The sequence below is a fragment of the Pholis gunnellus genome (assembly GCF_910591455.1).
Source record: "Pholis gunnellus genome assembly, chromosome: 12".
In the NCBI taxonomy this organism is placed as follows: Eukaryota; Metazoa; Chordata; class Actinopteri; order Perciformes; family Pholidae; genus Pholis; species Pholis gunnellus.
In genome coordinates, this window is record NC_136539.1 from 11,284,897 (window position 1) to 11,298,440 (window position 13,544).

Consider the following 13,544-nt stretch of genomic DNA (forward strand, 5'->3'; position numbering starts at 1 on the left):
GCAAGTGCTCCCTTTGTAGAAATAGACGGTAAGCGGGTCGGCAAGAGATCAACCTTGCTGTTCTCTACATAAGGTATCTGCACCTTGTTGCTTTCCAGCTTCTGCCTGACTAACCTGGTTTTAGCTGTGCTGAAATAGGGAAGTTTTTCTCCAGTAAATTGATCACAGTAACTGGAGTCCTCCACTCTGCCCACCCCAGCAGGGACAGAGTATTTTCCTGCAAGTGCTCCCTTTGTAGAAATAGACGGAAAGCGGGTCGGCAAGAGATCAACCTTGCTGTTCTCTACATAAGGTATCTGCACCTTGTTGCTTTCCAGCTTCTGCCTGACTAACCTGGTTTTAGCTGTGCTGAAATAGGGAAGTTTTTCTCCAGTAAATTGATCACAGTAACTGGAGTCCTCCACTCTGCCCACCCCAGCAGGGACAGAGTGTTTTCCTGCAAGTGCTCCCTTTGTAGAAATAGACGGTAAGCGGGTCGGCAAGAGATCAACCTTGCTGTTCTCTACATAAGGTATCTGCACCTTGTTGCTTTCCAGCTTCTGCCTGACTAACCTGGTTTTAGCTGTGCTGAAATAGGGAAGTTTTTCTCCAGTAAATTGATCACAGTAACTGGAGTCCTCCACTCTGCCCACCCCAGCAGGGACAGAGTATTTTCCTGCAAGTGCTCCCTTTGTAGAAATAGACGGAAAGCGGGTCGGCAAGAGATCAACCTTGCTGTTCTCTACATAAGGTATCTGCACCTTGTTGCTTTCCAGCTTCTGCCTGACTAACCTGGTTTTAGCTGTGCTGAAATAGGGAAGTTTTTCTCCAGTAAATTGATCACAGTAACTGGAGTCCTCCACTCTGCCCACCCCAGCAGGGACAGAGTGTTTTCCTGCAAGTGCTCCCTTTGTAGAAATAGACGGTAAGCGGGTCGGCAAGAGATCAACCTTGCTGTTCTCTACATAAGGTATCTGCACCTTGTTGATTTCCAGCTTCTGCCTGACTAACCTGGTTTTAGCTGTGCTGAAATAGGGAAGTTTTTCTCCAGTAAATTGATCACAGTAGCTGGAGTCCTCTAAGTACTCCTTTCCTGCAAGTGCTTCCTGTGTAGAAATTTTGTCCCCTATATAAGTTGGCTGCAGCTTGTTCAGTTTTTTGGCTCCCTCTTGCCTTTGATTACTTTCAATACGGGGTGCACTGTTATATTTTGTGAGGCCGATATCTCTCACCGACATCTTTAAATTGCTTGCATCAACAGCGTCTTTTAGCGGTCCGGTTTGGTGTCGTTTGTCGTCCTTTGTGGCGTGTTGGATTGTCTTATGTGACATGTAGACGCCGTTAACAGGACGACTGCTCCTTTTTCCAGGGGTGCCTAGCGCCTTTTCGTCAAGAGGTTTTCTGTCGTCCTGGTTCGGCATCTTACTAAAACCCTCCACCTGGCAGAGCCCTCGGCCAGTTATTAAGAGGTTGGGGAGCTGTGCGTATTCTTTAAAGTGAGACATATCCTTGTGTTTTTGTTGTGTAACTTGCTCTGTCGTGTAACTTGCTCTGTTAAGTAACGTGCTCTGTCCAGTAGACATTGTGCTATGAAATGAAAGAACCAGACGCTGGTGACATCCTGGCATTCTTTGTGACATCACTGCCTTTGATGTCTTCAAAGCACATACACTTTTTCCAGGGGTGCCTAGCGCCTTTTCGTCAAGAGGTTTTCTGTCGTCCTGGTTCGGCATCTTACTAAAACCCTCCACCTGGCAGAGCCCTCGGCCAGTTATTAAGAGGTTGGGGAGCTGTGCGTATTCTTTAAAGTGAGACATATCCTTGTGTTTTTGTTGTGTAACTTGCTCTGTCGTGTAACTTGCTCTGTTAAGTAACGTGCTCTGTCCAGTAGACATTGTGCTATGAAATGAAAGAACCAGACGCTGGTGACATCCTGGCATTCTTTGTGACATCACTGCCTTTGATGTCTTCAAAGCACATACACTATGCAAACATTCCCATGGCAACCGGATGACGTCACATCAGAGGGTCTGTGGCGGACATGTTTTTTCCCGAGGGTGGGGGTTTGGCTCGCGCACCACGGCAACCGGATGACGTCACATCAGAGGGTCTGTGGCGGACATGTTTTTGCCCGAGGGTGGGGGCTTGGCTCGCGCACCACGGCGGGGAAGGTGGTGAAACTCCGTGGACACGTTATAGTGACTCGCCGACCTGAAAACACGTTACAGTGAGTGCTATACCCGTTGTATTAAAGATAGTATTTCACAAACAAAACGTATTTTGACAGAGGTGACGTTCGTTCGCCTGCCCTAACTCCGTCACGAGCGGATATATTGACACAGCCACAGCTGTTTAACTGTTGAACGCATACGTGTAATCAAGGAGTCTAAAACCTAATTTCAGACGTGCACGCCCGTTCCTTCGGCGACTTTAAGTATATTTCTAACTTAAACGTATCAGTGCGGTAATATTAGGGGGAACAAAAACTAAAGTTAAATCTCGTTGATAAAGGTGCGTTGGCCGCTTTCTGCGTTTGGCGCCAAATGTGTTATTGTTACCGCAGCCATTCTGAGCAGTGAGCAGCACTGAGACACGGACATTGCTTTGCTGTTGAACACGAGTCAACTGCCCGCCCACTTGTGACCAGACCATAGTGATGTCCTGCCCACCAGTGAACGAGCTCATGGACCTCTGGCCTGCTCTCCAAATAGAGTCTGAGGTAATATGGATCAGCTCTCTCTTTTTAAGTGAAAATTGTGATTCTTACTCATTTGGCCGCTATTTTATGCTTTATAAATGTGGCCTAGATTTTTCAAATTGAACTGTTTTTTTAAGTGTTGCTGTATTCTCCTCCTGTTATTTCAATGTAGTTGTATGCAGAGTTCCAGCGGATTATGAATCAGAACCTGCCCAACAGATTCTATGCTGAGCTTGACCGCCATCTTCCTCGACTGACGAACTTATTCAGACGGAAGGCATCAAAAACTGGGAAGACAGCAGATGCTCTGGCTGACATTTTAAAAATCCACGATGAACAGGTAAATAGATTATTACACACTTCATAGGTTGAACCGGTGGAACTTCGAACAGGTTCAAATTGAGCTTTGTGAATTTTGCAATTAGTCCACTTTGTGTTTGCCATTTGTCTGATTGCATTAAAGATGTGAACAGGTTATTTGTGGACATATTTTCTGATTGGACTGTTTAAAATCAGCTTTGCTCACACCACATAGATTGTCTGGTAATTTGACTGATTCGTGTGTGCAGAACATGGATCTTATGTTTTTCACCTCTTACAATGAGACCCAGGTCTCCCTTGTAAAAGAGGTATTGGTTTTCAATGGGACTTGGTTAAAGAAAGATAAATTATATGTCATCTGTTCTGTTCCATGTGTTAGTTTGTGATTAGTATCTCTTTTTCATTCATTCAGGATGAGTCTGATGAGCCAGAGCTTGATGGTGTTTCAGTGGGCCTCCTTACTGTCATCAGTGACCATGACACAAGTCCAGTTCACTACCACCCTGTGAGAATCTCTGTCGTCATTGAAAGTGATGCCATGGTCAGCCTCCCCAGACTTGGCGATGCCTTCCTGGTAATATTTGGGCTGATTTATGCACTTTATACACCTCAGCTACCCCAAAGCACTGACCAACACTTTTGAATTCACTCAAAAGATTTTACTTGGTCTAGAAAGTGGTAAACTGTCACCCAGGTTGCAGACTGTCAAGAATGACTTGATGATGTAGAAACTCATCTGAAAGAAGGCTGCAGGGTAAAGCATTATAAAAGGCTAGTTCAAAGTTTTTAGTGAAAATGTTCTTAAACAGTCTATAGATTTTTTTGTAATTTCATCAAAATTTGGAGAGACGGCGAGTGCGCTTTCATGGCACTGGCAAGTTCCTGACGGTCAGTCGGTCGTCAGACAGTACCTGTCTGTGACATGTTAGTCTAAATGTATTTTGCCGTCACTGATTGACACTTTATGAAATTACATGTGCAATTGTTGATTAAAGAATAAACATTTCCTGGCAACACCCATTGTTGTTACGACAGGTCAGCTGCCGTAAATCATACACTCACACACACACACACACACGCACACACACACACACACACACACACACACACACACACACACACACACACACACACACACACACACACACACACACTCCTCCGCGAACCGCCACCTTAACGCGGTGGACGAGTTTGAGTGGCTCAGTGATCCTGGGAGCTATGTTGTCCGGGGACCCTGGTAGGGTCTCCCGAGGCAAACAGGTCTCAGGGGAGCGCCCAGACTAAGAGCGGTTCAAAAATGATTGCATAATAATAATAGCAGCCCACAGACTTCAGCCACCTCGCCCGGACCAGGGAAACCGGGGCACCCTCCTGGAGCCAGACCCAGGAGGGGAGCTCGTCAGCGAGTGTCTGGTGGCCGGACCTTCGCCCATGGGGCCCGGTCGGGCTCAGCCCGAAGAAACATCATGGAGCAGTCACCCTGTGGACCCACCAGCCGCAGGGACAAGCATCGGGGTCGGGTGCAATGTACTTTTTCTTTTAATAGCCTAATCTATTACAAATGTAGCCTACATTTTTTGGTCTATTATGTGTAAGAGAGCACATCAGCTGAACGCGTGAACGCCGCTCTGGGCATGCGCGCTCCCGAGAGGTGGAGGTTTGGCATCTAACGAGGCGCGGCTGTCACAGCGGCACACAGACAGAGGGGAAAGGTAAACTCCCGACTCAAGCAAAGGTAATAAAACGACCAACAGGGACTTTTCACCAGTGGTGGGCCGTCAGGGCCTGCAAGGCCTTCTCTGCTGGCCTTAACAGAATCACAAAGTTATATTTATTTTATAATTTCATAATTTTTCTTAAATACACTACATGTATTATAATTTATAAAAATATTTTTCCCATTATCTTATTTTCTCATTGCACAGCTACTGTGTTCCTCAGTTGCTCTGCTTCCAGTGCAGCTTGTTTTAAGTGGAGCTTTTATCCAATCAGATTTCACCTCTGTGTCTCTAGTAAGAAGAGAGGCCCGAGGCCTGCAGACTCACCAGTGCCTCCATGTGCAGTTTAAGTGAATGGAGACGATATTGTTGATTGTCATAGTCTTCAACCAATCAGATCTTTAGTTTGGCATGTTGGGTGTATTCTTTGACGTGCCAGAGCCTGCTAGCTGGCCTAGCCATTCGTGATTGGTGTCGTAGAATATTTCTATGTTAATCGGGAGGAGAGAGTGTTATTCGCAAATCAAAATAATACAAGTCTTCAAATCATTCAAAGTTGTCTCGTTCCATTTAATTTCTCTTGCAAGAGGGAGAATACCCAACACAGCTCTTCACAGAGTCTGCTGGAAGCATTCTTCAACATCAGTTCAAATCTTCACATACTATATACTAAAGCAGAAACAGTCTCCGCCTTTAGATAGGTCAAGGATGTCTTACGCTGGCTTATCAGTCTTCCATTTTCCCTTGATCTCATTGCCAGATACATTTACGTGACCCTAAACATCCCCAGAATAGGAAGAACCCCCTGTGTGAACCCTTGCTGACCTTCCTGTGTCTGTCTTCATGGCCCTCTAAAGTGAAACAGTAACACTCAGTATATGGTCTGTTTCTAAACCATGGTGGGATTTTCACTATTTTACATTTGATATATTTACAGACGATTCCACAATCACTTTTTAACGAGAAGACAGGATTAGCTACTGTATGAACTAAAAAATATATATGAAGAGTGTAAATTGTGGAGTCGAAGGCAAAAGACAAATATTTTTTTCACAAGAATCTGAAGCTGCTCTTCACTCTAGCGGTGACATCACGCACTCTAAGCTGCGCAATACACACCCATTATAAAGGCAGAAGAGGACTGAAAAAATCATAAAAGTTAAAATGGGACAGTTCAAAAAGTATAAAAGATATTAAAAAGATTATAACATACAATAATAGCTTAAGATTTTCTCTGTATTTTAAAGTTGAAATGGTGTCTGTAGCTGAAAGTATGAGGAAGTTGAAGGATTTGAAAGTTGAAGAATTATTTGAAATATTTGAAAATATTCTCCATAGAAACCCATTCAAAAAAAAAGTTGCAAAAAGCTTAATAATTCAAAAAGTTTAAATATTAGAAATATGAAGAGACATAGCACTTGTCTCCTGAAAGAGCTGAACATTTTGATATTTGAACGGTTTCTGTAGCTTAAAATATGAAGGAGCCTTAGCGTTTCAAAAAACGTACGGAAGAAATATAATATAAGGAAGAATAAAGAAAACAGGATAACAATACTTGGAATGCTTAAAAGCATTCCAACAATAAGCCCGCAGGATTACAGTCAGTGTGCTTTGGCACAGGCAGTTCTACTGCCTTTGTGCCACAAAGCCACACTGAATGAGGATTATAATTGGCTTGTTTTGTTACTGTATAGCAGCTAGTATACTGTGTATTAAAGGCCAAATGTTGCCCTTAAACAAACTACAATGCCTGGGAGCATATACAAATTACTAAAAAGAGGACAGTCGTGTCGATATGTGATATTAATTTCAAGTGTGCGTTTTGGTGCAGAATAGGTGTAACTCTTATTTTAAGACCATCTGTTGCCAGGAAACTCTCAGCCACAGGTGTCGGCTATAGCAGACCACGTGGCCTCATAACTGAACTGGGGAAATGTATTGGTCTGATTTTTATATATATAAAAACAGCCAGGAATGCTATTAATATACCTGGTCACAAGTCAGGCCAGATGCAATATGTACGGTAATATCATTTTATGAAAGATTTTGCCGCTGATCTGAAAGCATCCACAGTAATGAAAGTATTGTGAGACGTTGACATTAATCCAAATGTGTGAAGAACTGAAGGTGAGTCTATATTGCACGTTCCTCTCGAGGCGTTCATTGTTGAATCCCTTGATATGGAAAGAAAATGTTTTGATCTTTCATTTTTTTCTGAACTTATTTTATTTTACTATATTATTTAGAAAACTTTTATTGGAGATTTTTTCAGTCAGTCACTTTTCCACCGACCACATGGCTATTTGTTGCATGAACATTAACAGAAAATGAGAATAATCCACCTTGAGATCTACGCTATGCCTGATCATTAGGAACCAAAAAATAAAGAGGCCTCTTATTCATTCATGTTCTGAGTCAGAAGATGAAATAGTTCAAGGAGGATGAATCAGCCCACATCTGGGTGAGATGATGTTAAAGCAATCTACAATTAAAAGCTGCAACTGATTACATGCAGTGTTATGATCCATGAAAGTGACACACACTTGCTTGTTAGGCAAGGCAAGTTTATTTATACAGCACATTTCAAAAACACGCCAATTCAAAGTGATTCACATAAAACCATTAAAAGCATCAAAACATAAGGCAAAAGAAAAGGAGATTTAAAAACAATTAAGAACGTTGATTGAAACATTAAAAAGCTAAAAATAGAATAAAAGTTGCAGCGCAGTTTAAGAAATAAAATACAGTAGTAAAATGCAGAAATGCAGGAAATTGATATTTTCTTAAAGACATTGACAAACCTACGCTCTGTCTCTTTCTGGGCAGGCTGAAATGGGGAAAACACACACTGCCATGAAGTAGAAGATGTAGATATAAGAGTATTATTGTAAGTGTATCCTGTGTTTAAAACAGGCAAAAGCCGTAGCTGGTTTCATTGATAAAAACCCACATATTTCTTGGGGTTCAGTGATACAAAAATTCCACTCCCCATTTAAAATTGCTATCCAGGCTCAATAAAAGATATGATGAGAGTTCTGAGAGATGCCAGGTGATTGGTTAATGACCTTGATTGCTGATTGACAGCACCTGTGAGGAGGCTGTGTGTTGAGTCTTGTTGTGTATAAAACAGCATCTTGACTGTTGCTCTAGACTGACCTGCTCTTTCATTCAACACAGCAGCTATCTGTAAAGTGGAGCTGACATCTTTATTCAGAATGGGTGAGTTATCAACTATGTTGTATTTGCTCAGGGATTTGGCAGTATGTGTCATGTTCTGAGTAATGTTGGATCTCATGAACTGTAATGTTTCACTTGTGAGATTTTTGATCTGATGTGTGCTCATTTTGAATCTCTAATCCTTGGTTTAGCCGCGAAGAAAGTGTTGATCGTGTATGCCCACCAGAGCGCTGGCTCATTCAATGCTGCAGCCAAAGATGCTGCTGTGAAAGTTTTAGCAGGTCAGGGCTGCACAGTGGCAGTATCGGACCTGTACGCCATGAAGTTTAAAGCCACTGCTACTGCTGAGGACATCACTGGTATGTCAATATCTCCCTGGCATTAGAAGAAGTTTAGCTTTTTATTGAACTTTAGAATTAAATGACATAATTTGTCTCGGCAGGAGAAGTCAAGAATGCCGATCACTTCCGTTATGCAGAGGAGACCAAACTGGCATGGGAGGAAGGAAAACTGTGTGCTGACATCACTGAGGAACAACGCAAACTCACTGAGGCGGACCTCATCATCTTTCAGGTAGAGGCTTGGTGACTGACATGTGTGAAGCCTCTCAATGCTCAAAGCTAACACTTTGCCTTACTACTCAGTTCCCCATGTACTGGTTCACTGTTCCTGCAATCATGAAGGGCTGGATGGACCGGGTGCTCACACTGGGCTATGCCTACACTCAAGAAAAGAGATACAGCCAGGGAATCTTCAAGGTAAAGGCTCAAATCAAGCGGTTTGCATTACTAGTCTGAATCTGTTGTAACAGGTTTTTTTCTAACTTGCTCTCTTTCTGCACAGGACAAGAAAGCAATGCTGTCCTTCACCACTGGGTCTCATGAGTCCATGTTTAGTGCAGATGGTATTAATGGAGACATGAATGTCACACTGTGGCCACTACAGGTACTGAATCAGAATATTGCTTCAACTCGGCATTAAAGATCCAGAGTGTAGGATTTGGGAGTTGAATGGCATATATATATTAATCCTGATGTTTTTATCAGTCTATAATAACCTAAAACTAACTAGTTTTGGCTCGTGTAGAATGAGACCTTCATATTTGACTTTAAACACTGTTTCTCTCTATCCAGAATGGCATCCTGCACTACTGTGGCTTCCAGGTTCTGGCCCCTCAGATCTTCTGGGCTCCATCTCACGTTCCCTCTGAGGAGCGCAGCACCATGCTGGAGGGCTGGCGTACCCGACTGCAAGGTGTCCTGGGCGAAAAACCACTTTCCTTCACTCCCTCGGACTGCTTTGATGGAGAGAAGGGTTTCCAGCTGAAGCCTGAGGTCCAAGAGAAAAATGCCACCAAGGAGTATGGACTGACAGTTGGGATCCACCTGGGAAAGGCGCTACCGCCCAACAACCAGATGAAAGCTGGAGTCTAAAGACATTGGGGCTTCTGTATTTCCTTGCATGACAGAAAAATAAAGGCTGACTTGAACTATATTGTCTATTGCATGCGTTTTTGATGCATATACAATGTCATGGTTCAAATTGAAGGGCAGGGTACTTGTACAGAGTTTTCTTTGCATGTAAAAGTGGCAGAGTCAAGAAATGATGTAAAGGACTGTGGAGTGCCAGTTTTTCCGCCTTGCAAAGTGATTCACTTTAAAAATCTGCCTTTGTCATTAGAATTTCTGCTCGACAAATGCCTTGTATGCCAGGGCGTAGGTTTGGTCTCAGCATTGGTAGGGACACTGCCCCCCCCCCATATAAAAAAAACTTGGTTGATATTATGTTGAACAAAACTTTATTAATAAAATATATTAACATTTGTGTAACTTGGAACTGATTTAAACATAACAGTAAAAAAAATACAAAACTGTATTCTGCAGCTAATAAATGAATAAAAAACGTTCTGCTAAAATGCCAATATACAGTAACAGTATATTCTATATATAAAAACTTTTCAGTTGTGCAGGCAAAAAAAATAAATAAATCTATTCTGCAGCGCTTAATAGGTTATAAATGAAGTGCTTTCCTCCTTTATGCAATTATTAGTAGTGCTGGGCAACGATTAACATTTTTAATCATGGATTTTTTTGCGATTAATCGCATTGTTATGGCAAAGTTCAATAATTCAAAAGTAGTGTATTACGCACTTTTATTTTAAAGTACTGCTATATGAACAATATTTGGTTTGCACACTATAAACAAATAAGGTGCTTTTTAACAGCAGTATTCCCTTTACACTGTAGCAGTTATATTTCTTGCACTGTCTGTGCTCAGTGTGCTGACTGTATGTGAAACGTGTTCCACTGCTGTGCAACAGGAATAAAATGTTTCAATGTCAGAGCATGTGAATGCAGCTCTACTGTTGATCAATATAATTCTGTAACTCCGAGGTGATGATGGTTACCCAGCGATCAAAGAATAAAGACACTTTACGCACAATTTAGGTGTATTTTCCCTTTAACTCACGAGATGCAGGTAGCATGTTTTATACTTAATGTGAATATAATTCATACTTTGTTGGCATCTTATTCTGAAAACCGGATGTTAGTCTGAAGAAACCGGATGTTGTCTCACGTTAATCTTTCCGCTAACTTTCAAAGTTCTTCGCTCGCTCCCGATCTGTGCCGTTTGAATGCGTTTACCGTGAATTTCCAGCATAAAGGTGCACTAACATGTAAGTGTCTGCTGAGTTGAGCACGGAGATCTGAGTGTCTGCTGACTTTACCGCAGCGATGTCCAGTTGTCTCCATTCCTCCACCGCTGCCAGCGAGCAACGGACTTTCAAAATAAAAAGAAACGCGCTATAAATAATTGTCGGCGTTAATTAATGAATGCGTTGACGCGATAATAACGCGTTGACTTGCCCAGCACTAATAATAATACGAATGAGTTTGCAAATATATTGTGCAAAATATTTTTTTCTAACAGGCAATTCAAATTAACAAAATATTGGTGGGGACAATTCTTTCCCAAACGTTGGTCGTGACTAGTCCCTATGGACCATATGCAAACCTACGCCCTTGCTTGTATGTATTTCAAAGAAACACTTTGGTCTCTGCAAGCCCTTCCTCCAGCTGATGAACAACATGAATGCCTTTTAATTTGTAACCCTGTCAGGCAGCAGTGCAGAGATTGCGCCAGAAGTATCACAGTAAATCCCGGTGCTCTGTTTACTTTTGGTCATTCGAGTGATTAGATCGGTGACATTAATCTGTTAAAGGCTGCAGTTTGCATGCTTTACAACGATTCTGCTCTGCCAATAAACGGTACCACAATTCATGACTCACCATCTGGGCAGCTATTACTCACTTTCCCCCTCAAGCTCTTGGCAGATATTCAAAAACTGATAAAACCATAAACTGCATCAAATCAATCTCTTTATGAGAAAAGATACTGGGCACTGTTAACCTCCAGTGGTAAAACGTAGGACAAATTCTGTATGTAGGAAAATGGATTGACTTTCAAAAGGCTCCTCAGCACAGATGCCAAAAAGGCACTCGGCATGCACCCCATTGCCACCTTGCCTCTTTTCAGTGACATATCAGGTCAACCAAATGCTGCACCTCAAGTTCAGTATTCTGTCCATGCTGAAGATGAAGAGAACTATTCTCACAGGTATTATGCAAGAAACTATAGAATGCTGTACAAACTTTTGGAAAAGAACCATCTCAGGAAACCTGTTATGCTAATATTTCTGTTCAGTTATACATATGTTCTGCCTACAATATTTGAATGTATTTTGATCTAGGTCTTTTGCATCTTAAGTCTGCATAAAGCAGCTGCATGAGCCAAATAAACACAAAGAAAATGCAAAAGATCAGATGTATCCTAACTCGACTTAGATTCTTAGTATGAAAGGACTCCAGATGAGGAACAAAAAAGACAAGAATGGGATATCCCTACTTTTGAATGAGCCCAGTCTTTTTCCAACAAAAAATATTCACAAGACTCACAACGGACACCCTGGCATAGGGGCTTCTTGACCCGTTAGGCCCCTGGTAGGCCCCTGGTAATCCCTCTGTGGACAGGTTAGTGTTGTCCTTGTCAATGTTACAATAAACAATGTATTCTTTTACTTTGGTAGCATCTGCATACTGTTGCAACATATCCTATGGTGCAGTAAATATAAGCATTCTCTTTCAAATTTGTCGACATATATAAAGGATCAAATAATTGTATTTTCTCACATTGGCCATGTGATGGCACTGTAGGCTACATTTTCAAGTCATTACCCAGCATTTATCATACTTACAAACAAGCTAAAAGCCACTATTTGTATGTACCTTTTTAATGTCCCTATGTACTCCATAGCTGCAATTGTTGTGGTTTTGTGTAAAGGAGCTGCTAAAGGTGGGCTGCAGATGTTCTGTCAAACCTTTAGTAGCACACACCAAATATCTGACACATAAACAGAAAGTTTGAAACATACTTGGGAATACTTCATGCAATGTTGCGACAAATAACTCTGGGATCATGTTGGGATCGAGATAGATCGCAAACCATGAAAACAAACCTCATGGCAAAACTACATAATCCCTTCCCGTCACAACTGACGGAATACAGCCAGATGCTCAATATGAAACTCAACTAGTGTGATGATGGTAAAACAAAAAATAGAGAAGCCACAGAGACAAAATGAGGAGGCCTCTTAAAAATGTGGAATGCCTCAAAATTTCATGTTTGAAAAAATGCTTCTGTTGATGTGGCAAACACCTACCAACCCTTAAACCTCAATTTTAATGAGGCAGAAAAATGAGACAATGGGAAGAAAGTCAGCTGACAATGAGTATTATTATATGTCTTACTCATGCGGCATGCTTGCACGCATGTACGCCTACATGTAGCAGTGGTCCATTAACCCCTCATCCTCAAAGTGGCTGAAACTCAGGGCTGATGTTGGTCCCAGATGTGTGCCAGCTCATGTCTCATGCCTCTGATGTCCATCGCCGAGTCTTTTTTTTTTTTTAACGGGGCAACATTCGTGAGTGCGCTCCACCGCAGGCAACTTTTTCTTTAGAGGAAAGTAATGTTAAGGATAACAGAGCTGGAAACAGTAGAGTGAGAGGATCACTGAGCCACATCTGCTTCATGTGGTTCGAAGACATCAGGACTGGCACACCATTTTTAAACATCTTAAACATAGACAGACAAAGGCAGACATGCGCGTGCATGTATCAAATATCAACACGGTTACTGTGTAAAAGACACAAAAACGAAGACATTAACAAACCTATGCTCTGTCTCTTTCTGGCTAGGCTGAAACGGGGAAAACACACACTGCCATAGAAGATGTATGTCTAAGAGTATTATTGTAAGTTTTTCCTGTTTAAAAACAGGCAAAATCTGTAGCTGGTTTCACTGATAAAAAGCTATATTTCTTGGCTTTTAGTGATACATACATTTCACTCCCCATCTAAAAATGCTGTCCAGGCTCAGTAAAAGATATGTTGCTATGTTGATGAGAGTTCTGTGAGATGCCAGGTGATTGGTTAATGACCTTGATTGCTGATTGACAGTACCTGTGAGGAGGCTGTGTGTTGAGTCTTGTTGTGTATAAAACAGCATCTTGACTGTTGCTCTATACTGACCTGCTCTTTCATTCAACACAGCAGCGATCTGTAAAGTTGCAGCTGACATCTTTATTCAGA

At 41.9% G+C, this 13,544-nt stretch overlaps 1 protein-coding gene across 1 annotated transcript; it reads left to right on the top strand.

Moving 5' to 3' along the window:
- Window positions 1-7,931: 7,931 nt before the first annotated feature.
- LOC306704043 (NAD(P)H dehydrogenase [quinone] 1-like) lies at window positions 7,932-9,326 on the top strand (the record flags this gene model as incomplete). Its single annotated transcript, XM_079170254.1, has 6 exons — window positions 7,932-7,935; window positions 8,085-8,252; window positions 8,336-8,466; window positions 8,538-8,651; window positions 8,737-8,838; window positions 9,027-9,326. 6 exons carry the CDS (start codon window positions 7,932-7,934, stop codon window positions 9,324-9,326), a joined length of 819 nt encoding a protein of 272 aa, XP_079026380.1.
- Between the last annotated feature and the right edge of the window lie 4,218 nt (window positions 9,327-13,544).